The sequence below is a fragment of the Myotis yumanensis genome, unplaced genomic scaffold (genome assembly GCF_028538775.1).
Source record: "Myotis yumanensis isolate MYYU_CA2020_CCGP unplaced genomic scaffold, mMyoYum1.0.hap1 SCAF_1, whole genome shotgun sequence".
In the NCBI taxonomy this organism is placed as follows: domain Eukaryota; kingdom Metazoa; phylum Chordata; class Mammalia; order Chiroptera; family Vespertilionidae; genus Myotis; species Myotis yumanensis.
This window is the reverse complement of record NW_027223752.1, coordinates 13,165,765-13,191,076: the sequence shown is the minus strand read 5'-3', so window position 1 is coordinate 13,191,076 and position 25,312 is coordinate 13,165,765. Positions and strand designations below refer to the sequence as shown.

Genomic DNA, 25,312 nt, shown 5'->3' with positions numbered 1-25,312 from the left:
GGGGAGTCCAGAGAGCAGCCCCGACCTCGGGTGCAGAATAGCTTTTAAGCACTAACACCACATCCTAGTTGGCAAGCTAAATGGAACAACAGCAAACTTACATAACGCAGGTTTTCAGCTATCCTGGGGGCAAACTGCAAAGGTGATAAAACCACATCTTATGGGGTTGAGCTAGCAGCAGGCTGTTTTATAATTTGTAGCGGGGGTCTGTAGCCAGTACAGCAGAGCTGAAAATGTCCCACTCTGCCACAGTGACCACTCCTGGTCCAGATAAAGATCCTCCGGGTTGGCGAGGGGGCGCCCAGAGACAAATGCTGCTGCGTTTCCGAGGAGAGGACATGTCCCTCTGCCCGCTCGTGGGCCAGTCCAGGGGAGGTTGGGGGACAGGAAAACAGAAAAGGTACACCAAGGACAGTCCCCATTAGGAACATGACTGTCAGGGGAGTAGGGGCTGCGGGGTGACAGACAGCGCCAAGCTTTAGATCTGGGCCCAGCTCAGAAGAGACAGGATTTCTGCCCCGGGGACGACAGCCAGGGCGTCCTTCCTGGAGCGGGGACCAGGAACGACCTCCCCGAAGGGCCAGTAGATGGCGCGCCCCCGTGTGGCGGTGAGAAGCAGCCGCAGGCGCATACAGGAGACCTCTGGTTGCCCTGGCTGCGGGGCCAAGGGAGGCGGAGAGGTCACAGCCGTTTCTGGGCTGCGAAAGCTCCAGGGGTTGGAGGCAGTTTGAAGGGAGGACCCCGAACAATTGTCCTTTGAGGGCGAGGAGGGCAGGGCCAGGTCCTGAACTGCTGAGGCCACAGTCTGTGTCCCCTATGAGGCAGGCCTGGAGCAGCCGCAGGATACAAGTGGGAGCGGGAGCCTATCCAGCAGAACTAATGAGATGAGTGGGTGTTCGTTAATAGTCTCTGCTGCATAGGTCAACACCAGTGACTTCTGGATCAATGTGACCATGGCTCAATCTGGCATTTCTGTCAACAGAGCGCGCCTGTCCCTGCTGGGGCGTCAACAGTGTCCCCTCCCCTCCCCCTAGCCGGCTCATCCGATCCTCTCAGCGATCCTGTGATCGGGTGGGTAATAATGAGCCTGGCTGGCTGCACAGCGAGCTACCAGCAGGGGGCGCCGCTGGGAAGCACCTGGCCAATCACCTGGCTCTCCTCTGCCCCCACCCCTCTCCGTCTAGAGGGGTGGGGAACCTCTGGCCCTCCAGGAAATCATTTGGTCACATGTGACTATCACGCACTTGAAGCATAAGTAGTCCAAACTGAGACGGGCTGTGTGTGTAAAACACACGCCGGATCCCATCAGTTTAATACAAAAGGAATGTCAATCTCATTGATATTTTTATATTGGTTACCTGTTAAAATGATAATTTCTGAATATGTGGGGTGAAATGAAATTATTATTAAAATCCATGTCACCTGTTTCTTTTCACTGTTATAACAGGGCTACCAGAAAATCTGAAATGACCTATGTGGCTCACATTACATTTCTGTTGGACAGCAGTGGCATAGGCAATGGTTCTCAAAGTGTGGCCCCTAGGCACGCACATCAGCATCACCCAGTGTCACCATGCAAATTCTCAGGCCCACCAACACTTACGGAGTCAAAAACTTTGATAGGACTCGGCAATTTGTGTTTTAACCAGCCCTGCCGGTGATTCTGCTTAAATTTGAGAATCACCAATTTGACCCAATGATCCCACTTCTAGGAATACTGTATTCCAATGGCATAAATGTACCACAGCTTTCTTAGCCACTCATCTCCTGATGGGCATTCGGGCTGTTTCCAGATCTTAGCTACTGTAAATTGTGCTGCTATGAATGTAGGGGTGCCTACATTCTTTCTGATTGGTGTTTCGGGGTTCTTAGGCTATACAGGCAGTCCTCGGGTTATGTTGGACTCGATGTACATCGTTTCGTGGTTACGTCGCCATCTCCCATTTATTTATAAAAAACACAAGTAAAGGTCAGGAATTGTTATCTTTTAATTTTTTTTTTTTACTGTTTCCCTTCATTACTGCTGTATATGTGCTCCATGTGAGTGACGTAGGTGCTTATGTAGGTGGGTTCCAACTTAGGGCGAAAATCGTGTTACTTCGCACCATAGGGACGGATCTCCGACGTAACCCGAGGACCTACTGTATATCATTTTATTAACCAATGTCACCCTAATAAATTCAACACAAAATGTTAAAATTTGTATTAAGAAAAAGATGAGGATTAAATGAGTGAATAATAGGAGCAGTGCCTAGCATGTAGTAAGTGCTCAAAAGGTGTCAGCCGTCCACCCTGACCACGGGTGGCCTTGGCCCTGGCTCGGGCCAGGCCTGTGGAGTGTGCACTATTCAGGAGCAGTGATTCTGTTGTCAACGTCCTTCCCAGGAGTCTGCAGCCCAAGCCTTGTTTGGAGCCTGGGGGAGGGGAGCACCCTGCCCAGAGGACTGGCAGGCTGAGGCCAGCGCTGTCCAGAGGCGTGGAGAAGCCTGGACTGCCCCAGTTACCCCAGCAACAGCAGTGATGCCCAAGGCCCCAGCTGAGGGCTGGACCACTCCCCTCCACCACCTGGGAAGGTGCCAAGGAGCCCACATGGAGGCCCAGACTGTCGGTGCTGAGATGCTCCCCATCATTCTGCCCCGCCTCCCAGGCCCCACCTTGTGGCCTCCCAGCCTCCAGGCTGTGAAATGAAGAGGGGAGCTGGGCAGCATGGGGAGGGGCACGGAGGAGCCCAGGAAGAGGAGGCAGAGGCTGCTGCAACCTACCCTCTGACGCTGGGTCAGAGGGACCAAGAGCTCTGTCCCTCTGATGGGCAGGTCAGGCTGCTGCCTGCTCTGAGAGCCTGGAGGGCCACCCCACCTTCCCGGGCTCTGGTCTCGGCTCGGCCTTCACAGCCACAGGCCCTCACAGCCTTCAGGACTGTGCTCCCCTCTGCACAGTGAGGGGTCTGGCTGGATGGAGGGTGGGGAGGCACCAAGCCGCACCTTTCTGGGCACAGCCCACGTTCTTGGGAGTGAGGTGGTGAGGGTGCCGGCAGGCCCTGGGGCTAGGCTGCTTGGGTTCAAGTTTGGTTTCTTCCCTCCCTGCCAGGGTGCCCCCATTTAAGATATTTAGCCTCTGTGCACCTTCGTTGCTGTGCAGTCTCGCAGCGGTGACCAGCACAGAGGTGACACGCTGTGGCGGGGCTAATGGAGGTTTCCACCAGGGGCTCAACGGGACCCGACAGGCCGCGAGGGCCGGGGCCCAGGACACCCTGCTCAGGGCAGAGGTAGAAGTCGGAGAGGTGGCCCTGCAGCCCAGACTCTACACTCGGAGCCGGTTCCTTGGCCACCACACGGCCCCTAGTGCCCACTCCACGCTCACTGCCCAGTGACCATCTGCTTATGTCCCTGACCCCCATCAGAGGCTGGCCCGGCCGTACCTGACGCCCCTCCACAGGCCTGGCACGAGCCAGGGCCAAGGCCATCCGTGGTCACAGAGACTCAGAGAGAGGCTGCAGGCTCGGCCCCCACCCCAACTCCCAGGCAGGCGGGGGGCAGAGAGAAGAGGCAGGAAGGGGTTGTAAACAGTCACATGTCGGCACAGCCCCTGGAGACAAAGCATCAGTAGTCTCACTGGGCCCCAGCCCCAGTCGCCCCTCGTGGGGCTGGCGGGAAGGGAGGGTTCACTGAGCAGGGCTGGGTTTGGAGATCACACAGGTGGCCCACAGGCCCGGAAGGTGAGCGGAGAAGCCTGGAGTCCCCCACTCACCTGGGACCTGGACCTGGGAGTGGCTGGGGGCTACTGTCCTGAGGAGCAGGGCAGAGTCAAGCCTTAGGGATGGGTGTCCCAGTACACACAACCCTCCCCCCCCCACCCCCCCCCCCGCAAAGCATCCACAGGGGCCCAATGTCATGGTGAGGTCCCAGGCGACCAGGAGGCTTCCCCCAGGGCAGTGGTCGGCAAACTGCGGCTCGCAAGCCACATGCGGCTCTTTGGCCCCTTGAGTGTGGCTCTTCCACAAAATACCATGTGCGGGCACGCAAGTACAGTGGGATTGAAACTTCGTGGCCCATGCGCAGAAGTCGGTTTTCGGCCTAGTCTATTTTGAAGAAGTGGCGTTAGAAGAAGTGGGGGGTGTCAGTTGGTTGGGGAAGGGAGACACGGTGCAGGTGGACCACAGGATACACAGCGAGGGGGAGGGTCTTGCGATTCATGCACGAGTTCAGGATGGGAGAATTGGAAGGGGTCGACCTCAGCGAACGTACCTCAATCAGATTGAGGACGTTTTTAGCCAAGGCCAGCTCAGGAGTACCCTAATTAAGTTAATATCAATGCACCTACCTATATAGTTTAAGTTTGAAATATTTGGCTCTCAGAAGAAATTTCAATCGTTGTACTGTTGATACTTGGCTCTGTTGACTAAGGAGTTTGCCGACCACTGCCCAGGGTCACCCAGTGCCCCCCAGCCAGCCCGCTCTCCCGAGGCACTGCTTCCTCCCAGGCAGCCTGACCCTCACGGGGAGGGGCAGACACGTTCCCACCGATGCCTTCCTGCCCTCCGCAGCGCCTCTGACTGCGGGGCCACACTCCTCAGCCACACATTCCTTGGCTGCTCTGGGGCCTTCTGCTCCAGCCCTGGCAGGGCAGGCCTGGTCCCCTCCCTCGGTCCACCAGCCGGGCCTCTGTTAACACAGCCAGGGGCCATGCCTGTCCTTAAAGGGTGGTTGCCCTCAGTGCTCAGGGTCCCCAGGCCAAACAGTGTTCATGCCGCTGCTCAGAGGTAAGAAGAGACCAGGACCAACCCTGCAGGGCCCCGGGCCCCCGCACACACGGGACACGTGAGCAGGGACACACAGAGAACACCGTGTACCTGGCACAGCTCAGTGAGGGCCGCATTCAGATGGGTCACCCTCTACACCACACCCATGGCCACCTCCACCCTCCACTCCGGCGCACACCCCAGGCACACACGGGCGGAGGGCCCTGCCAGGCTCCGACCAGAGGCAGGACAGCCGGGCCGGACCCCTACCCTCGCCCACGGTCGGGGTCCTCATGGCTGCAAATGACGCCCGCGTCCTCCTCGTGTCTGCAGTTGTGCGTGCCCAGGCCCCTGTGCCTGCACTCCAGCAGGGTCTTCTCGTCGCCCGCGCAGCGCACGTCGTCCAGCAGGATGGGCAGCGCGCGGCCCTCCCCAAACTCCGCGCCCTTGGTGGCCCGCACGGCGTGGGCAAAGCCCAGCTGGCGGCACACCACGGCGGTGGCCTTTATGTCCCAGCCGTCGTCGCACACCGTGCCCCAGCGTCCGCCTGCAAACACCTCCACACGCCCGCGGCCCGGGCTCAGGCCCGCAGGCCGCACCAGGCGCACGGCCCCATTCAAGGGCGCAGAGTTCTCGGTGCCAGGCCGGCCCCCCCGCCGGCCGCTGACCCTCCGGCCGCCAGGCTGCCGAGTGGGCCTTGCTGGCCGTGGGGTGGGCCTTGCTGGGCGTGGGGTGGGCCTCGCTGGGCGTGGGGTGGGCCTTGCTGGGCGTGGGGTGGGCCTCGCTGGGCGTGGGGTGGGCCTTGCTGGGCGCGGGGTGGGCCTCACTGGGCGTGGGGTGGACACGGGTGGAGGGGCTGTGGGGCGGTGGCGGCTGGGCACCTTCGTGGGCGCGGGCGCTGTGGGCCGCGGGGTGCTCTCGGCCCTCCGGATGAACTCTGCAGAAGGGAAGAGCCTGCAGGCAGAGAGGCCCTGGCCCCGCAGCTCCCCGTCCAGGAACGCAGACTCCAGGGAAAGATGTCCTTATTCTACCCTCCACTCAGACACCACGGCTGCGTGCCTCTCTGGTCGCCCTGCCTCCTGGGAGTCCCCATCCCTCACACTGTAAACTCGGGGCTTCTCAGAGCAAGTGACCCTTTCCGGTTCCAATGGTTGGTTTAAGGGGGAAGCTGAGACCCTCTGATGGGGGGTGGGGGACACAGCAGACGGGCAGGATGAGAACCAGCCTGCCCAGGGCCTGCTGCTCAGGGTGCAGCCTCCCACCAGGCCCCTGGCTGCCGGCTTCTCCCGCTTGGCCTCTTGCTGCTCCCTCTGCCTAAACTCCCCCCCCCTCCACCCCTCACCCCGTCCCCCGCCCCCCCCCCCCCCCCCCCCCCCCCGCCATGGTGCACCCTTCCTCTCCCTTCCAGGCTCAGCCCTCAGCCTCTGCTCCGAGACCGCCACGCCCGCATCCTGCACTGCCTGGGTCCCCATGGCACCAGCACACACGCTGTCACTGGGCCCGGGACGCTAATGGCACGTCTGTGTGTCCCGGCCAGGACAGGGCCCGGCCTGGAGCGGGTCCCTCCAAAGGCGCCGGAAACTGTGGAATGAGTGGCTGCAAAACTGGCCCAGGCCCGAAGCCACCTGAGGTTGGACTTACTCCCCCCAAGCCCTGAGCTCCTCTCTCCCCCAACTTCCTCCACCCGGAGTCCCCTTCCTCGGGGCCAGGCACCCCGCCCCCCAGGGGCCTAGCCTTGCCCCCCTCCTACAGCCCCCACACCCAGTCTGCCAACTGGTGACCTGCTGGGTACACTCGCCCTCCTGAAGTAGCTCCTTTGGGCCACAGGGTGGTTTTTTAAAGCCAACATTTTCAAATGAGGATGTGTAGGTAACAGCTCGGAAAGGCACACACCACATCCATCTCGCTCCGTGTGACATCCCCCAAATGAAGCGCACGGAAGTGCTGTGAATGAACTGAATAATGAACGGACGGGTTTCCTGCTTCTCCTAAGAATGGAAAGGTCTGGCCCGACCGGCACAGTTCAGTGGTTGAGCGCTGCTGACCTATGAACCAGGAGGTCACAGTTCGAGGCACAGGCCGGGGTTTCGGGCTCCATCCCCAGTGTGGGGCATGCAGGAGGCAACCAATCAGTGTTTCTCTCTCATCATTGATATTTCTATCTCTCTTTCTCTCTCTCTTCCTCTCTGAAATCAATAAAACTATTAAAAAAAAAAAAAAAAGGATGGAAAGGTCTGGCAACACTGGGCCTCGCTCCCACCGAGCCTGGCCCCATAGAACAGCCCCTTCCTCAGGGGAAGCCTCCCCAGGTGGCCCCTGATCCTGGGGGCAGTCAGTGGTGGCCTTGCTCGGCCCCTCAGGTCCTGAAGATTGGCACCCCTCCCTCGCTCTCCACCAACCTTGTCAAAGTGGAAACATCTTGTGGCAGGCCCAGCCCAGATGCCCCCTCCCCTAGGGGCCCTGCACCCAGGATAACTTTCCAGTATCCCTTGCTCACACACGCTACACCCTCTTTCTCTGTGCCTCTCATGGAATCTGAGGGTGCTTCCCTGGAAACAGCTATTTCTCCCTTCGCATGCCCCTTTGAGACCTGCAGCCCCTTTGCGCCACCCACCCACGGCCTGGGACTGGCACACATTGCCCACTTTAACTGAGCGTCTCATGTGTGCCCAGCACAGGGCCCGGCAGAGGGTCCAGCTGGGAGGACCCACGCTGGGTGTGGGCTGTAGGAGAGTCCCTCCCCCACTGGGTCCCTGTTGGTAGACACTTACTTTCTTTGGGCACAAAGCGGATGAGGCGGCTCCTCACCGTCACCTGGGCGGGCTGGATCTGACACTTGCCGGGGGGTGCCCGTCTGCCAACACACAGAAGGTCATGAGCCCGGCCCTGGGAGCCCGCCCTGAGCCTGTCCTCTGACATCGCACCCCCGCCCCCATGGCCAGGCAGGGAGGGGGAGGGCCCGTGTGCTTCCAGGCCTGGGCAGGTGACACCGGTGGCCATTTATGGAGCACCTACTGTGTGGCCCAGTGTCCCCACGTGCTCCATGCCCCGGGATCTACAGGAGTCCAATCCCAGGACAGGAATCCTTCATCCCACTTCTGCATGAGGTCGGTGGCTCACCTGAGCCACTTCTAACTCCGAGCATGGCCTGTCCTCTGAACCTGGTCGGATGGCACTCCTCCTCCTCCCACAGCCGGCCAGCCCGACTCCTGTCTCTGTAACCTACCCTGGCCCCAGCCCACAGCCTCTGAGGAGGGTCCCTGCCCCCCTGGTTCCTGGGTTTCTGGTGATGCAGAAACAGAGGCTCCTCTGCCAGCAGGAACCAGGGAGAGACTCGGTCCATTTAAAGGAAAAAGGCAGAGAGAGAGTGTGTCTCCGGGTTGGCAGCAGAGCTGGGGGACCCGGGGGCCTGGGGGGGGGGGGGGTGGAGTGGGGGGGAGGCGCATAGAGAGTTGGAAGAGAAGAGTCAGAAAAGGTTGCCAGGACTATGAATTGGGCTCTTCTGGCATCTTCGAGGGGCACCAGGAAGGAATGGAATTTCGTTTTAATTAGTTTTTGGCTCTCGATCTGTGAGTCTTTGAATGGGACCCGCCGATTCTAGGCTGACCACGTGGGTACAGACTTCAATGGGTTCCACCAGCTCAGGGGAAAGCCCAAGGGGTGAAGCAGCCACATGACACGAGGGGCCTCCAGACTGGCCTGGCCAAAGAGGGAAGCCGCGGAGGGAAACCGTGGGCCTCCCCCTCCCCCTCCCCGCCCCCCCCATCCCCCCTCCTGCCTGCCCCCAGGCTGAAGAAACACACGCAGGCAGCACTTGTCAGAGCTGGAGACGGTGAGTTTTCTGGTGGCCCCGAACCCAAATACTATCCACACGCCCCACACAGACCCAGCAGGGGTTTGTTCCTTAAGGAAATGATGAGAAACATTTTTGTTGTGCAAAAGGTAGGCGATACACCCAAAACTGCCACATGAATGCGGTTATGTTTGGGCGGTAGTGAATAGCCCCACCCCACCCCCGCCATTCCTCATGCCTTCGTTTTCCAAAGGTTCTGTAATGGGGCCTTGTGCAACATGCTGCCGGGCAAAGAAACACGTTTGTTCCCAAAGAGAGAAATGAGAGGGATGAGGAGGGTCAAGGAGGGAGGGAGGGAGGGAGGGAGCCTGGCCGGTTTCTGCCTCTTCCCACACAGGAGACCTTGAGAGGAACCGACCTCTGCCCTGCCGCCGGATGAGCCAAGATCATGCGGCACCAACTAAGGCAGTGACGGTCGGTCCGAGGGGCATCTGGCGAGAATTAGGTGCTCCGTGCACGTGACATTTCCTTAGAGAAGCACCCGCTCTAAACGCTGGAAACGGCCAGGAACGCGGAAGATAGCTAGGGCACGATGACTCAACAGAAAACTACTCGGCCATTAAAACCGGTCCTTTTGAGGGGGGTGCGGCGTGGAAATGTGTATGCAGAACGGGGGGAAAGGAACGAGGGGAAATGCAAAGTTGGCAGGTGCCCTTCCACACCGAGGTAATCCTGGCGCTGCCCACGTAAAGAGGGGAGGCCGAGGGTTTTTCTTGAGAAATATGTGAATAATGAACAGGCCTAGCCAACGTGGCTCAGTGGGTAGAGCATCGGCCTGCAGACCCACGGGTCCCGGGTTCGATTCCAGTCAAGGGCAGGGACCTCAGTTGTAGGCTCGATCCCTGGCCCTGGCTGTATGCGGGAGGCAACCAATGGGTGCCTCTCTCTCCTCGATGTCTTTCTCTCTGTCTCTCCCCCTCCCTTCCACTCTCTGTAAAAATCAATGGAAAAAAATATCCTCAGGCGAGGATTAACAACAACAAAAAATAATAGTAATAATGAACAGACCTGTGATTTAAGGAAAAAATGCGGTAGGCAGGGATGTCTGCAAAGCTGTCACAGACCAGAGGAAGCTAAGGAGACGTGATGAATGATGTAATTCTGGAACAGAAAAAAGAATCTGAGAGAAAAACTAGAGAAATTCTTTTTAAAAAGTACAGTCACCTCAATTTTAAAAAGAAGTATGGAGTTTAATGAATAGTAATGTGCCAATACTGCTCGTTAATTGTGACAAAGGTACTGTAATAATGTAAGACATTTAAATAATGGAGGAGCCCTAACCGGTTTGGCTCGGTGGATAGAGCGTTGGCCTGCGGACTCAAGGGTCCCAGGTTCGGTTCCGGTCAAGGGCATGTACCTTGGTTGCGGGCACATCCCCAGTGGGGAGTGTGCAGGAGGCAGCTGAATCGATGTTTCTCTCTCATCGATGTTTCTAACTCTCTATCCCTCTCCCTTCCTCTCTGTAAAAAATCAATAAAATAAATTTTAAAAAAATAAATAAATAAAAATAAATAATAGAGGAAAATAGATAAATAAGAAGGGTGAGGGGCATATGGGAAAAACTCTGTATTATCTTTGCAACTTATTTGTAAACCTAAAACTATTCTAAATTCTAAGTGCTTTCAGTTTTTTAAAAATGTGATGATGGGGCTTGTGCTTATGAGCTCCCATCAGTGTGTCTGACTCCCTCCTGTCACGGACAGAGGTGGACTTTGAAGTCATGGTTTGAATCCTGGATCTGCCTCTCACCAGCAGGATGGGCTTGTCTAGTCACTTCCCTCTTTGGGCCTCAGTTTTCTCATCTGGAAAATGGGGGCATGAATAATCTCCACCTGAGGGCGTGCCGGAGAGGGAAACTGAGGTAACGGAGGTGCGGGCAGCACCGGGGGTGTGGCTCACCTGGAGGGGTCGATGATCTTGTAGATGACCCCACGAGCTGCTGTGGCACTCGGCACGCCCGTGGACATGAAGTACAGCTCCCCTTGGACAAGAAACAAGGCAGGAGTGGGCACGCTGCCTGGAGGCTGTCCCAGCAGCCCCACACCCCCACCTCGGGCTCTGAGACCAACCCCGACCTCAGGAGGCGAGCCTGAGGGGTCCAGGCCCTCGAAGCTCACCAGCGCCCAGAACTGAGACAGTCCCAGAACGGCCGCTGACGGGCCCCAGAGCCTCTGTAGCTCTCCAGGGCGGTGGCTACTCTGCGGACCACCCAGGCTCGACCCTCAGAAGCCCCTGGTCACCTGCCTGGGTTTCACGCCCAGCACCACACACTGCTGGGCACAGTGAGGGTCCATGTCCCAGCTCCTTACTAACTGCCTGCTGGGTAATGCGGGCACACCTGGCTCTCCGAGCCTCAGCTTCCTCATCCCCAAATGAAATGCCTCATAGGACTGTCATTTGGATCTATTTTTATTGACTTCAGAGAGAAAGGGAAAGAGAGAGAAAGAGAGACATCAATGATGAGAATCATTGACTGGCTGCCTCCTGCACGCCCTCTACCGGAGATTGAGCCCACAACCTGGGCATGTGCCCTGACTAGGAATTAAACCGTGACCAGGGTGACTTCCTGGTTCATAGGTTGATGCTCAACCACTGACCCACACCGGCCGGGCAGGACTGTCATTTAGATTAAAAGGGCACACGGTCAGTGCTGTCAGCATGATCTGGGTCCGGCCAAGTCCTGGAGGCTAGAGTCTGTCTCCACTCACCGACTAGCAGGCAGAACACTAGCTCGGGGAGTTTATCGTGTGAATGCCAGTCCCTGCACTCAGCCCATGTGAGCACCAGCAGCTCCGGGACCCCCCACTCTGAGCCTCAGTTTCCCCACCTCTCGGGACGGGAGTGGAAATGCAGGGAGTGGGGTCACAAGCACCTGGCACCGTGGGCGCTCAGGGAATGTGAGTCCTCGCTTTCTGCCCCCGGCCCTTGCTACCAGAGGCACCTATGTCCAGGCAACAGGCTTCATCATTCCCATCTTACAGGTGAGAAAACAGCTCAGAGAGGCCAAGCGACCTGTCCAGCATCACACAGCTGGGTAGTGCAAGCGAGGCCCCTATCTCAGAACCGTCTCTGCCCCCAAGCTCACACGGATGTAGGACACATGTGGCCGTGAGGCCAAGACACAGGCACACTTCCTCTCTGGGCCTCTTCCAGAGAGAGGCCCTGGAAGCCACTGCTCCCTCCTGGCTGTGTGGCCCTCCCATCTACACTCCAGCCCCCTGAAGGGCCTGGGGCTCGCCGCACACTCCGCTTCCTCAGCCTGGAATGCCCTTCTCCCCTGTCTTCCTCTGGCTAACCAAGTTCAAGCACACGGCCCTCTGGGAGGCCTCCAGGCACCAGCTGGGTCCAGCATTCCCCTCCCCAGGGCTGAGCAGAATAGTCAACCTCAGTTTCCCCACCTGTAAAGTGACGGGGTTGGACCAGGCACACTCCACGCTCCCTCTGGCCTTGATCTGCTGGGAGCCGTGGCCCTAGCCCCATGCACAGGCAGGGAGCCCCACCAGCAATGATGGACCTGCCCGGGGCCAGGCTGCCCTCCTGGTCTCTGCCATGTGGACGGTCCCCGGAGGATGCCGGGCCAGCAGAGGCCCTTGTTTCACAATTTACAAGTCTTAGAGCAGCGGTTTTCAACCTGTGGGTCGCGACCCCTTTGGCGGTCGAACGACCCTTTCACAGGGGTCGCCTAAATACATCCGGCATATCATATTTTTACATTACGATTCATAACAGTAGCAACATTACAGTTATGAAGTAGCAACAAAAATAATTTTATGGTTGGGGGGTCACAACATGAGGAACTGTATTAAAGGGTCGCGGCATTAGGAAGGTTGAGAAACGCTGTCCTAGAGGAACAGCTAGAGAGATGGAGGCTGGAGCCTGGAGCTGGGAGAGGGTTGTTTGCACTGAACCCCATGGCTCAGTGCTTTCCAGGGGCTGCGGCCCAAGCTTGCCAGCAGGCTGTCCCTGGGCTGTCCGTCTCAGAGGGGCCTCCTCCTGGCTGTCACCTCACTCGGTGCCACTCAGAGGGCTGAGGAAGGGCCCTGGGAAATGCATCTTCCAGGCCTTGCCTTTCTTGGGGGGTGGGAGGGGAGTTAGGGGGGCCGAGGAGAGAGCGAGCATCTCTCCTTCCAAACATGTTAACCCCCTATTGACCAAAAGAAAGGGTTTTCAGGAGCCCAGTGGGCTTGGGGAGGGCAGTGGGGGCTGCGGCTGCCCTTTGGAGAATTCAGATTCTGATGGGTGTCGGCTCAACAAAGGTTTCCCACACTCAGGCCTGGGGTCTCTGGGCACCGGGCTCTGCAAGGGGACACCCCTCCAAAGGCCCCCTGGTGGGTGTTGCCCAGCAACCGGGCCAAGCATCCACTAGGCCCCACCGTGGGCCCCTAGTCTTTTGTCCAGGGACAATCCAGGGCCAAGGACAAAGGCAGGAGGCTGGAGTGGGACCCAGCCCCCGCGGCCCCTCTTCCTCCCCCCTCCCCACTGTTCCTTACATTGAAAATGCAAGTGCCTGACCGGGAGACCCACTCACAGGCAAGGGGGCGGTGGTACCCACGTTCTTCATTTTATAGGCCCAATACACTTGCCATCAGGAACCCAGGGCAGTGGAGGTCTTGGGAGGCACTCCCCACCCCACCCCTGCCCCCCATCCCTGCCCCCCGCCTGCATTTCCACCAGTATTTCCTGGTCCCTAACTTTCCTGGTCCTCTAACTGCCCTGAACTCTTCCCCAAGTCACCTTGCTGAGCCTCCCAGAAACCTCACCCAGGGTGGAGGTGGAGGGAGGGGGAGGAGGAAGCTGGTGAGGATGATGCGCAAGCAAGATCTCCAGCCCCACCCCCTCTCCAGCACATTACTCTTCACCCTGAAGTGGTTTCAGTCAATTCCTTAAACCTCAGACGTGAGACCTCATCCCTCGAACCCCAAGCCAGAAGGACCCAGGGGATGGGGGGACCAGCCAGGCATGGGCAGCCGGGACGGAGCGCCCTCGGGAGTGCTCACCGGCCTCGTCCTCCGAGAAGGAGATGATGTGTGGGTAGTAGTTGTTGATGAGGCCCGGGAACTCGCAGGTCTGGCCGCGGCCCATGCAGAGCTCGCTGTACTGCCACTGGCCCGGCCCCGGGCTCTCTCGGAGGGACATCAGGCGCCTGCAAAGGAGAATGAGCTGTGGGGTCATGCCTGGCCTGGTGCGCAGGGGAACCCCACCCACCCACCCATCCACCCACTCATCTGTTACCCATGCAACTGTGGTGAGCAGTTAGCCAGACATGAGCAGAGCAAGGACGGTGGGCCAAGTACAGACGGTCACCAGGGCAGAAAGCCTGGGTGCCTAGCAACGGACAAGTGTAGGGTGGGACCGCACCCCCAGGGTGACCTCCCCTCCCTAGCATATCGCTGCTCCTGCGGTTTGGACCCCTGACCTTTCCTCCCTAGAGATACTAGGCTCAGCTGTATTTCAGCTCCAGGCCCAGAAAAGCAGCAAAACCAGACAAGCAACACCACTGCTGACCTCAGGACCAGCTGCACTGAATAATGACCCCCTGCCCTGGCTCCGACCAGTCAATCAGTGGAGGCCTGAAAGGACACCCCTGGGAAGCTGATGAATATTCTATTGAGATCTTCCCCTGGGACCGCCCCTAAAGCCCCCACCCTTAACACCCTTAGGACAGAGGACCCAGCAGGCTCTTCCTGCTGGGAGCATGCCCCGCCTTTCCCTCCCTCCCTCCCCTCCCCCCAGGAGCCTCAGCTGTACCTTCCTCACTTCTAAACTCCAAAGGCCCTTCCTTTGCCTCTGTAACTTGTTCCTAAGTCCATTTCTTCTACAGGTTTCTTCTATCTCGGTGATTTTCCAAATGAATGTTCTCTTACAGTTTGCGTCTTGGCTCTGAATTCTTTCCTAGCTAGAGGCTGCTGAACCCAGGGCGGGTCTGACCCCACTTGTCTAGACACCTGGAGCCGTTCTTGCCGCCCCCAACACAACCAGAACCACATACAACTGGAGGGTCCGGTGCAAACAGAGCGTGCAGGGCCCCTTGTTCTAAAAGGGTTAAGAATTTCAAGACAGTGAGACAGCAGAGCATCAAGCCAAGTGTGGGCCCTTCACATCCATGAAGCCTGCCCTGCATGAAGTCTTTACTGAGCACCTACTATGTGCCAGAGAAGCACGAAGGGGGGGCACACAGAGACCACAGACCAGCTTGGTTCCTGCCCCCTCAGGCCACCCCCGCCCAGTGACCACCAGGAGGCAGTCAGGAGCTGCCTTGGACGGCAGAGCTCTGCGAGGCTGGTGCCGGAAGTGAGCACACACTTTGGAGCTGCCTCCACTTCGGAGCTCAAGATGGAACCTGGGCACCTTCAGAATATGCTGATCTGGCCCCTTACTCCCTTCCCCGCCTGTCAATTACCTACTGATACTCCCAGGCCCTGTTCGCTGCCCCCTCCTCCGGGAAGCCATCCTGACTGTCCACCTTGGGCTTCTCCAGCACTGTGCACAGGTTCTCTGAGGCAGACTAGAGTGGACTGAGTGTCTGTCTCCCTGACTTGGGTGTCAGGTACTCTTCAACTCTGTTGTTCTCTCTGGCCCTGGCACAAAGCCTGGCCCAGCAGATGGGCTTGGGAAAGGGAGGCAAAATTAGTTAAATTTCTAGTCAGGTGACTTAAGAGATAGGAGAATTGGAGTAAAAACTGAGGCTTCATCTAGACCCACTTTCCAGATGGGATAGTTGAGTCCCAGGGACAAACCCCAAGGAAGGGGCGGAGCTGATAAAAGGATCCAGCATCCAGAGGCGCTCTCTCAGCTCCAGCTGCAGACACGCCCAGCTCAGCAGCCTGCAGAGGTGAGCATTCTCCTCCAGCCTCAGGCTCCTTAACGCCTCACTCTCCTGAGCAACAGCTGCCCTCGGTGCACCGGCTCCAGTGGGGATAAGAAACAGCTACCAGATGCTGAGCGTGCACTCAATGCTAAGTGTGTGCATGTACTAACGGACTCAGTCCTCAGACAGCCTTGGAGGCAGCTGCTATCATCTCCACTTTGCAGATGAGGAAACTGAAGCTGAGAGAAGGCAGTCACACAGCTACTAGGGGGGCAGGATGGGACCCAGGCCACCTCAGCTGCACTTTCAGGCATCGTGCCAGGTGCATCCCTGCCCTGGGCCTCACTGGGCCTCAGTGTTCTCCTCTGTACAATGGGAGAGCGAGGTGGTCATGAGGCCCCAAAGCTCCTCTGGGGAAGGAGTCTGACCCACAGCAGGTATGGGGGGTGTGCTCTGCCCCCCAGGGAGGCGCCCGGCAGAAGAGTGTGGGAATTGGGAAACAAGGCTCCAGGGGCCCCCGTGGTCAGGCCTGGGCTGGAGCCCCAGCTCCCCTCTCCCAGCAGGGCGGCCTCTCTGGCCTCTCTTGGACCAATGCACCCGGGGCCCTGGCAGCTGGTGCAGTGACAGGTCCTGGCCCCCAGGGAAGTTGTTAGGGTCCCTCCTTTGCCCTCCCTGCCTCCCAGAACGGCTGTCAGGCCACTCACCCGCTCATGAAATCGCCGAAAATGTAGAGGCCGTTCAGGTTGGGGTACTCGCAGCCCCGGTATACGTAGCCGCCGGTGACCGACTTGCCCAGCTTGTGTGGGTAGGCGAATATGGGCAGCACATCATCTGCAGGGTGGGGGAAGCCGGGGTGAGTGGAAGGGATCAGCACCCCCCACAACAAATCGTTCCGGGTGGTCCTGAGTCTTGGGGGGCAAAGGGCTGTGAGGTCACTAGGAGGGCCAGAGATGGGGACCCAGGTCGTTACTAAGGGAGGGAGATGCTTACAGCTTCTAGGTTCGGAGAAGAGCAAGGAGCATCCCAGGAGAATGGGGGAGGGGGAGAGTGGGGAGAGGCAGGTCAGGTCCTGGGTGGGGTGTGGGGGACCAGGGGAGAGGCATTGGCGCACATCCCTTGGGGTGGATCTGGGATCAGGGTGTCCCCCAAGGGCGGTCTCCTTGAGCCTGGGGCAGACACAGGAAGGGGAGTGGGGGGATGGGGGATGGGGGAGATCCGGGAGGTGGGTCCAGGGCGCAGAGGGTGGGAGGCGTTGGCGCACAGCCTTGGGGAAGGGGGGGTGGGGAGGGGGGAGATCCGGGAGGTGGGTCCGTGGCGCAGAGAGAGGGCGGCGGTCACCCAGGGAGGCGTTGGCGCACAGCCTTGGGGAGGGGAGTGGGGGGAGTGGGGGGATGGGGAGGCCCGGGAGGTGGGTCCGGGGCGCAGAGGGGGGCGTCACCCAGGGAGGCGTTGGCGCACAACTTGAGGTCGTAGCACTCGAAACCCTCGCGCGCGCGCCAGCCGTAGTTGCGGCCGCGCTCCACCAGGTCCACCTCCTCGAACTTGTTCTGACCCACGTCGCCGCAGAAGAGGCGCCCGCGGCCCGCGCCCGACGCCGGGTCGCCGCGGTCGAAGGAGCAGCGCCACATGTTGCGCACCCCCAGGGCGTAGACCTCGGGCCGCGCCGCGGGGTCGCCCACGAACGGGTTGTCGGGCGGGATGCGGTAGGGCGGGCCGCGCTCAGTGCCGTCCACGTCGATGCGCAGCACCTTGCCCAGCAGCGCCGACCTGCGGACACGGACAGGGCGGGGGGGGGGGGGGGGGGGGGGGCGCGGCTTGAGGTGACTGCGCCAGGGCGCTCGGGCACCACCCGGGGCCAGTGGCTGAGCCAGGGCCAAGGTGAGCCTGGCTGTGGGGCCAGAGACCCCGCCGGGTCAGGTCCTTCTCAGCGACTTACCAGTTGGGTCACCTCCTTCATTCATTCCGCAGCGCCCGGCACCTGACTCTGGGCCAAGCCCTGTCCCAAGCCCTGGACTTACACCACCTACAGCCTCGCTTCGGCCTCACCACACAGCTTTCTGCAAGTGGGTGTTGCTGTGACCACCCCCTCCCCCCTTTACAGATGGGGACCCGAGCTCAGGAAGGTCACATGAATGCCCACGTGCCACGCCCACGGTAAACGGTGGGGCTGGCCACAAAACCCACAATCTTTTTAAAAAATATATATTTTTATGGATTTCAGAGAGGAAGGGAGAGAGGGAGAGAGAGAGAGAAACACAAGGATGAGAGGGAATCATTGATCGGCTGCCTCGTGCACGCCCCCTACTCGGGAGCGAGCCCACAACCCAAACATGTGCCCTTGACCAGAATCGAACCCAGGACCCTTCAGTCCGCAGGTTGAGGCTCTATCCACTGAACCACACCAGCCAGAGCAAAAATCGCACGCTCTCTACAACACTGACCTCCCCCAGCCTGTGTCCTCCACTGTCCCTTGAGGTGGTCCTGCCTCCTTGCCCTCTTACAGGATTGTGCTCCAGGGTGAACATAAATGCTTCAAGGAAAATGAGTCGTGCAGTGTTCTTTGTCATGTAGTGTTCTTCGTGCCCAGCACAGTGCCTGGCACATAGTAGGTGCTCCTTACGTGTTTGCTAAGTGAAGGAGTGAGTGACTGGAGGCAGTCAAGTGCACCATATGGAGTACAGGTTGGGCTGGGAGAGGAGGGAGAAGACACTGCTATCTTAGCCGGAAACGGGGCTGAATTCTCGCTTTCTCTCTCACACTCCCAGGGCCGTCTCGGGCAGAACCACGGCACATCAGAGTGCAGACGGGCCTCGGTGTGGTCCAGTTCATCCCACACTTTCCACCCTCCACTCCCCACCCCTACCTCAAAGATGAGGCAACCCAGGGGGACCCCTTGCCAGATCCCCCAGACAGCTCTGGACTCCATGGAGGCAGGCAGCGTCACCTCTGGGGCCCTCCAGAACCACGTAGAATTGGGGTGCAGCCCTAACCTCCACACAGCTCCCAGGAGTGAGTGGCTTGTGGGTTTCACTTGTCACAGGACGAAAGTGACCCCTGGCCCTAACCCGTTTGGCTCAGTGGATAGAGCATCGGCCTGCGGACTGAAGGGTCCCAGGTTCGATTCCGGTCAAGGGCATGTACCTTGGTTGCGGGCACATCCCCAGTGGGGGGTGTGCAGGAGGCAGCTGATCGATGTTTCTCTCTCATCGATGTTTCTGACTCTCTGTCCCTCTCCCTTCCTCTCTGTAAAAAGTCAATAAAATATATTAAAAAGTGCCTTGCAACTGTGTGCCCGTCATTCTCATAGCATCAGCACCCTCCTTAGAGGCATCTCACAGTGCCCTCTCAGGTGAGAAAACCCTCCCACCCAATAGGGGCCCCACAGTTAACCCCCTACCGCCCAAGGGCTCCTATCGCCCGCTCCAGCCTGCTCACCACCAAGCTGCAGACCCCACCCCAGGCTTCCGTGGATGAGGGGGCCAAGCTCATAGCAGCAAAAGAACGTTTTAAGTTCTGTCCAGTTATCCACAAACCCTTCCTTTCTATTTTCTGAACTTGGCCCCAAACGTGAGAAAGCGCGGTGCCTCTTACACAGCCCCAGGTGAAAGCACGAGTCCCAAGTTGTGAGCACTTTAACGGCTGTCATCAGCATCAGGCTCGCTATTTTTACTTTCTGGGCCAAAAAGGTGTCGTCACTGTTGGCTGAGAGAGCGGAGGAGGCTGCCCTGAGACTGCGGGATAGCCTCGTCTAGACTCACAAGACCCGTGTGTGTGTGTGTGTGTGTGTGTGTGTGTGTGTGTGTGTGTGTGTGTCGGAGTGGGATGACGGCAGGCCATCTGCTCAAGCCAAGAAGTGCCTAACTGCCCTGGCCTGTCTGGCGCAGTGGATAGAGCATGGCCTGTGGACTGAAGGTGTTCCATTCCGGTCCAGGGCACATACCTCGGTTGCAGGCCCAATCCCTGTCCCAGGACAGGGCACGTGCGGAGGCAACCAATCAACGTATCTCTCTCTGTCGCTCCCCCTCCCTTCCACTCTCTCTAAAAATCAATGGGAAAAATATCCTCAGCTGAGGAATAACAAAAATAAAAAATAAAGTACTTAAAAAGAAATGACTAACAGAACAAAACTACGCTTCCATGTCCGGGCCATCGCGGGGGAGCCTCGGGCAGAACACCCACGTGCCATGTAGCCCTGCTCCAACCAGCTCACGCTCCCCACGTGGTCTGAGAAGCACCCCTTTCCTTCCCCTGTTTCCAGCGGAGCTGAGCTGACTTCAGAAAAAATCCCATCCTCCCAGATGCCCTCTAACATCGCTTCTCAGTGGCCAGTGGGCACTGGGCCCGGCCCTCCACAGACACGACCGCTCTCACTCCTCACGACAAGCCTTCCCGCGCAATAGTGCTGTTCTCCTCTGACTGAGGAGCGGCAGTGGCCTGACCAGATCTCCGGCTGGCCAGCTGCAGGCTGAGCTGGGACCCAGGCCCCTGTCTGCTGCCCTGCGCTGCGTGGCTGAGGAGGGAACTCCCCTCCGGAACAGCATGTGATCCAGGGTATGTGAACAGCCCACCAGCCAGCCAAAAGCAGGACATACTTGTTTTGGGCATTTCCAAACGTTCCAAAGGGGTCTCCGGCCATCCCGCCATCCCCGGTGAAGATGTAGAGGTACCCATCGTCCCCAAAGAGCAGCTGGCCCCCGTTGTGGTTCGCCGCTGGTTCTTCAATCTCCAGGATTATCCTAAAAGAAGATAAATGGCCCCACCCCCGGCCCCCAAAATATCCTCAGCCAAAATACAAAACAAGATCACAGCCACAAGACCTCCTCGCCCCTGGATGCCACTGCACAGTGGCAAAGACTTCGTCCTTTATAGCACATGGTTTTTACAAAGATCTGGAGGGCTGGGCATGGACAGTTCACTCTGTTGTGCTAAGGAGAACTTGCATGCTCAGAGGGGTTGACAAACTTGCCCAAGGGCACACAGCAGAGCTGGAACTAGAACTCAGGTCTGCTAGTTCTGGTCTAACACTTCTTCAACTGCTCCTCACTGCTAGCCCCTGCCCTGTGATGATCATGCAGAACTGTGGGCCCAGGCATAGCTGGCTGATCTATCAGCCATAGCTACCCACACATAGAGGAACATGTCTACACTCCCTCCTTGGCAGGAGATTGGAGGCAAGGAGGAAGGGAGCAGCCTGGGCATTTCTCTCTCTCTCTCTCTCTCTCTCTCTCTCTCTCTCTCTCTCTCTCTCTTCGGGCTGCATCTTTTCAATAGCTTATCGCCTCCCTGGATCCAACTCCTGCTTCCCGGGCCCTCCATGGCTCCAGCTTCCGCTGAGTGGCCCCAGCTTGGGGCTCTCCAGCCCAAGAGGTGAGGCAGCTTCCTTTACCTGTTAAAGTCAGAGCGGCCGCACGTCCTCCCCACGTTGCTCTGTCGTCATTCCTCGCACCCCGGTAACTCCCATGCCAAGCTCTGCCTATGGAATGACCTGGTACGTGCTTTTCCCCTATGGGACTCACACTGATGCGTGTGCCCTCCACACAAGGTCAGGACAAGCCCGTCTCAGAAACAGCCGGGCGTAAATAGTACCCAGAGAGCAGGATCAGTGTTGAAGGGGCCAGAGGCCTGGAGGCAAGGAATGGCTAAACCAGCTGGGGGCTTGGGAACTGGGGAAGGTCCCGGCGGGGAGAAGTGGAAGGCAGGGCGCAGGGCTCAGTCACCTGGGGTCGTGGGGATGGGGTCGGGGTGAGAGGAGCAGTGGGACGGGCTTGCAAGACGGACAGGCCAGAGTGCTAGCTCTGAGCTTCCTGGCTGTGCGACCTAGCAGGTCACGTCACCTCTGAAGAAGCCTCCACTTCCTCATCTGTGAAATGGGACAGTAACACGGACCTGGCTGGGCTTTATGAGAACCCAGTGAAACAAACCACCTGAAGTGCTTGATCCAGGGCTCTGTCCCTCCCCTGACCCCAGAGCACAGGGGTCAGCCCCTCCCCGGGGCGGCACTGAAACCACTGAACCACCCGTGCAATACACGGCATGTATGGGCTGGGTCCAACTGGCCCAGGTTCAGCCCTGCCCCGCCCGGCCTGGCTCCCAGGGAGGCCACCTCTCAGAGCTGTGGTCCACAGCGTTCGCGTCGTCCTCCTCGACCCTGAACTCGCTGATTCGGATCCACTCGTGGAAGTCGACCCCCACCGAGTAGTAGACGTAGAGCCTGCCGTTGTGCCGGAAGCGGGGGTGGAAGGCCATGCCCAGGAAGCCCCGCTCATCGCCCTCCCAGGGCGAGGTGAGCACCGCCTGGCTGATGTTCAGGAAGGGTTTCTCCACCCGGGAGCGGTCGGGCAGGTAGGCCCACACCAGCCCCACCTGCTCGGCCACGAAGAAGCGGTGGGTGCCGTCCTGGGCGTGGACCATGGCCACGGGGTTGCACAGCCCGTTGGCCACCTCCTCCAGGCACAGCTGCAGGCAGCCCTTGGCGTCAGCCACCACGCGGCCCAGGTTCGAGTTGAGGTTCTCGTTGACCAGCAGGCGAGGGAAGCAGTAGTCCGTGTCGTCCAGGGACAGGTAGCGGCAGAACTTGGCTCGGTCGCCCTCCAGGGCCCAGAGCTTGCGGTCGGGCGACAGATGGCGGAACAGGCCCCGGCAGGTCTGCCACATGTCCAGGCAGTAGTCCTCGCAGAGCCCGGGGAGGGTGCGCAGGGGCGTGGACGGGTCCTCGGCGTCATAGAGGTGGGCTGCGTAGGGCGAGCATTCCTGCAGGGACAGGGTCAGGGACAGGGACAGGGACAGCTCGGGGATGCTCTGTGGTGGCATGTACCAGCTGTGTGGCCTTGGAGGGGTCACCCCGCCTCCTAGACCCCCAGGCTGCTAATCTGTAAAATGGGGACAATCCCCTCCGTTACCAGGATTAGTCTCAACTACGCAGGCCTCCGATCTCCTCGCCTTCATGCTGCTGTGAGAACCACTAACCACAGCTATTACTACCGCTACTAACAACAGCATCAGCAGCTACCCCTGAGGACCTACTGTGTACCAGGAAGGTCTGAGTTCTTTTATATAAAGGGTGTCCCAAAATTCATGCAAGATTTGAATTTTGCGTGAGCATTAACAACAACAACAACAACAAAATAAAAGCCTAATTTTACTTGGTTTATTGAATCAGATTCTAATATCTGCTGCCCTTTGATTTCAATCCCTTCCATTTGATAAGCGTTACCAAGTACCAATGATGGCCCGGGAGCAGGGACAATGAAGACCAATGAAGACCACGGCTTTGCATATGTCCCAGCAAAGCCGTGGAGGCCATTTACCCAATGTGCTATTCCATACATAACCTTATACTGTATACTTTATGAATCAATAAAACATTTACAATTTTTAATTATAAACCTGTGTTTTCTATCAAAATTACTTCTTGCGTGAATTTTGGGACACCCTCTACTTTCTCTTCTAATCCCATTGATGCCGCCCTTTATCTGCATAATGTTCTCCTTTGCTTTGCTCCCGGCTCAAGGGCCACCTGTGCTGTCCTCCCCTCCAGGGGCTGCCAGAGCAGTTTCTCTATGAGACAAAGGAGTCGGACCCGATGGGCCTCACTGGCCCCTTTTCAGCTCTGCTGGCCTCTAACTCCGTGGGACAAAAGCCAACAGCCCAGGCTCCCCCACCTCCCCCCAGGGCCTCCATTGGTGAGACTCTGTGGACCCCATTCAGTGCTCCCGTGAACATGATTTGGGGGGTAGGGGAGTTCATGTCTCGTGGGGCAAACCTTTGCTCTGTGGGAGAAAGGTGCTGGTGGCTGAATTGTCCTGCCTTCCTCCCGGCCCACCGGCAGTCCTGCCACCCAGTTCCTTGGAAAGGTGGTCCCACCGGCTGAAGCATCAGCCGCATTTAGCAGCATCCTGGACTGGGCTCTCTTTCTGCCCCCGGTCACTTACCAGAATAAGGAAATAGCCCATATGTTTTGCCCCAGGTTCTGCTTTTGGGAACCCAGACGGAGGCAACACACCTGCTCAGGCCTCTCCCAGTGTCCAGCCTGCAGCACCCACCCCGTGAGAGCTAAGAGCCCAACCCACCTCCCCGAGCCTGAGAGCCAAGACACAGGTACCAGGCCCTCGCCGATCCCTATCCTCTGCCCACAGCTTCCCCACAGCTCTGCCATCAGGTCCTGTCCCCACTGCTCCTGCTTCCTGCCCACCTTCCATTTCCCGACACTTTCACCTCTGAGCCTCAGCAAGCTCTGTTCCCTTTGCAGGCATGCCCTTCCCTGACAGGCAGAATCCTATTCCGTCTGAAAGAATAACCATGGCCATTGGAGAAATAGCAGTTAACAGTAACAGCTCCTGGGCATTGGGGCAGACTGTGGGCGAGGGACCAGGCTGGTACCCTGGTGAATCTGAATTTCCTCCTGATGCAGCTGCAGGCAGGAGGCTGGCTCCTGTCCCCATGGCACAGATGGGGAAAGGGAGCCTCGGAGAAGGGAGCCACTGACCAAGGTCACGTGCCAGAGTGGCCAGGCTGGGCGGACAGAGGAGTATATCCCAGATCCACTGGCTGGCCAACTGCCCACCCCCAAGGCCTAGTGAAGTGCCCCCCGCACCTCGGCGCCTCCCCTGCACCCCACCTGCCCAGAGCAGAGGCCTCGGCTCCCCTGCTCTACAAGGACCTCCCTTGGTTGGAGTCCCTGACGAGAGCACATGTAATTACTTATGTCTGAGTCTGACACGAACCCTCCCGACCATGGGCTCATCAGGCCAAGGTCTGCTCTGACTCAACTGTGGGCCCAGGAGGCCTCAGGGGCAGCTACTCCCATGGTAAGGGAGGCACTGACAGCCCCATGTCCCCCTCATCGGCTGGGCCAGGCTGGGTTCCAGCAGGAGGCCTCCAGGGGAAGCGGGTGGCAGACTGCCCTCTTGGCTGCATACTTCGGCTCCGGGCCAGGGGCTGCTCCCTCCCGTTACATGATTGTGCTTTTGGTCACACCACGGCCTGTCTCCCTGGACCCTCCGCTGCTACTGTGGAGCTGAGGGCCACTCGATGACGTGTGCTTAGAGCCTGCTCAGTCCCTGTCTCAGCTCAGACAGGGACCGCACATTTCACACGCTCCACTCTGCTGACAAGTGGGGCAGATGGCCAGGCTTGGCTCTGGGCAGTGTCACCTCCCCACCCCCAGGGTCTCCCGGAGCCTCCTGAGTCCAGCCAGTGGCTGAGGGAGGACCAGGAGGGTCTGTACACACACCTCACTTAATCTTCACGAGTTATGGCCATTGTGATTCCTGTTGTACAGAGGAGGAACTAACGCTTACAGAAAGGCACCTTTCAAGAAGTGGCCAAGCTGGGGCCTTGTGACATCCAGACTCCACCAGGTCACGAGCCCCACTCGTACTCAGGGAACACCACCTCTAGACACCATCGCCACCTCCTTCCATGCCAGGCCTCATCATCCCTCTGACAGACAGCAAGGATCTCAGCTCTGAAGGAAAACTTTGCCCCTCTTCAGCAGGAAGCAGTTACAGAAGAGACCCTATGTCCCTTTTTTCTGAAAGCAGAGCAGCGGTTCTCAACCTATGGGTCGCGACCCCTTTGGCGATCGAACGACCCTTTCACAGGGGTTGCCTAAGACCATCCTGCATATCAGATATTTACATTATGATTCATAACAGTAGCAACATTACAGTTATGAAGTAGCAACGAAAATAATTTTATGGTTGGGTCACAACATGAGGAACTGTATTTAAAGGGCCAGAAAGTTGAGAACCACTGATTCAGAGCCAAGATTCTTGAGGTGGGGATGTGGTAGGCAGATACAAGCACATGAGCAGAGCAAGGACGGTGGGCCAGGTACAGAAGGTCACCAGGATGGAAAGCCCTGGGTGCCTAGCAAAGGGCAAGTGTAGGGTGGGATCTCATCCCCAGGATG

General features: G+C 58.4%; 1 protein-coding gene across 1 annotated transcript in view; it reads right to left on the bottom strand.

Moving 5' to 3' along the window:
• Positions 1-3,879: 3,879 nt before the first annotated feature.
• Positions 3,880-25,312, bottom strand: part of LOC139005225 (HHIP-like protein 1) — a 26,350-nt gene continuing 4,917 nt past the window's right edge. Inside the window, exons 2-9 of the mRNA XM_070407783.1 lie at positions 21,503-22,149; positions 19,992-20,135; positions 16,838-17,166; positions 16,104-16,230; positions 13,589-13,734; positions 10,491-10,572; positions 7,510-7,592; positions 3,880-5,675 (exon numbers count right to left, since the gene is read on the bottom strand). Of these exons, the coding sequence (XP_070263884.1) occupies positions 5,005-5,675; positions 7,510-7,592; positions 10,491-10,572; positions 13,589-13,734; positions 16,104-16,230; positions 16,838-17,166; positions 19,992-20,135; positions 21,503-22,149 (2,229 nt within the window). The 3' untranslated portion in view covers positions 3,880-5,004. The remainder of the gene's footprint in view (positions 5,676-7,509; positions 7,593-10,490; positions 10,573-13,588; positions 13,735-16,103; positions 16,231-16,837; positions 17,167-19,991; positions 20,136-21,502; positions 22,150-25,312) is intronic.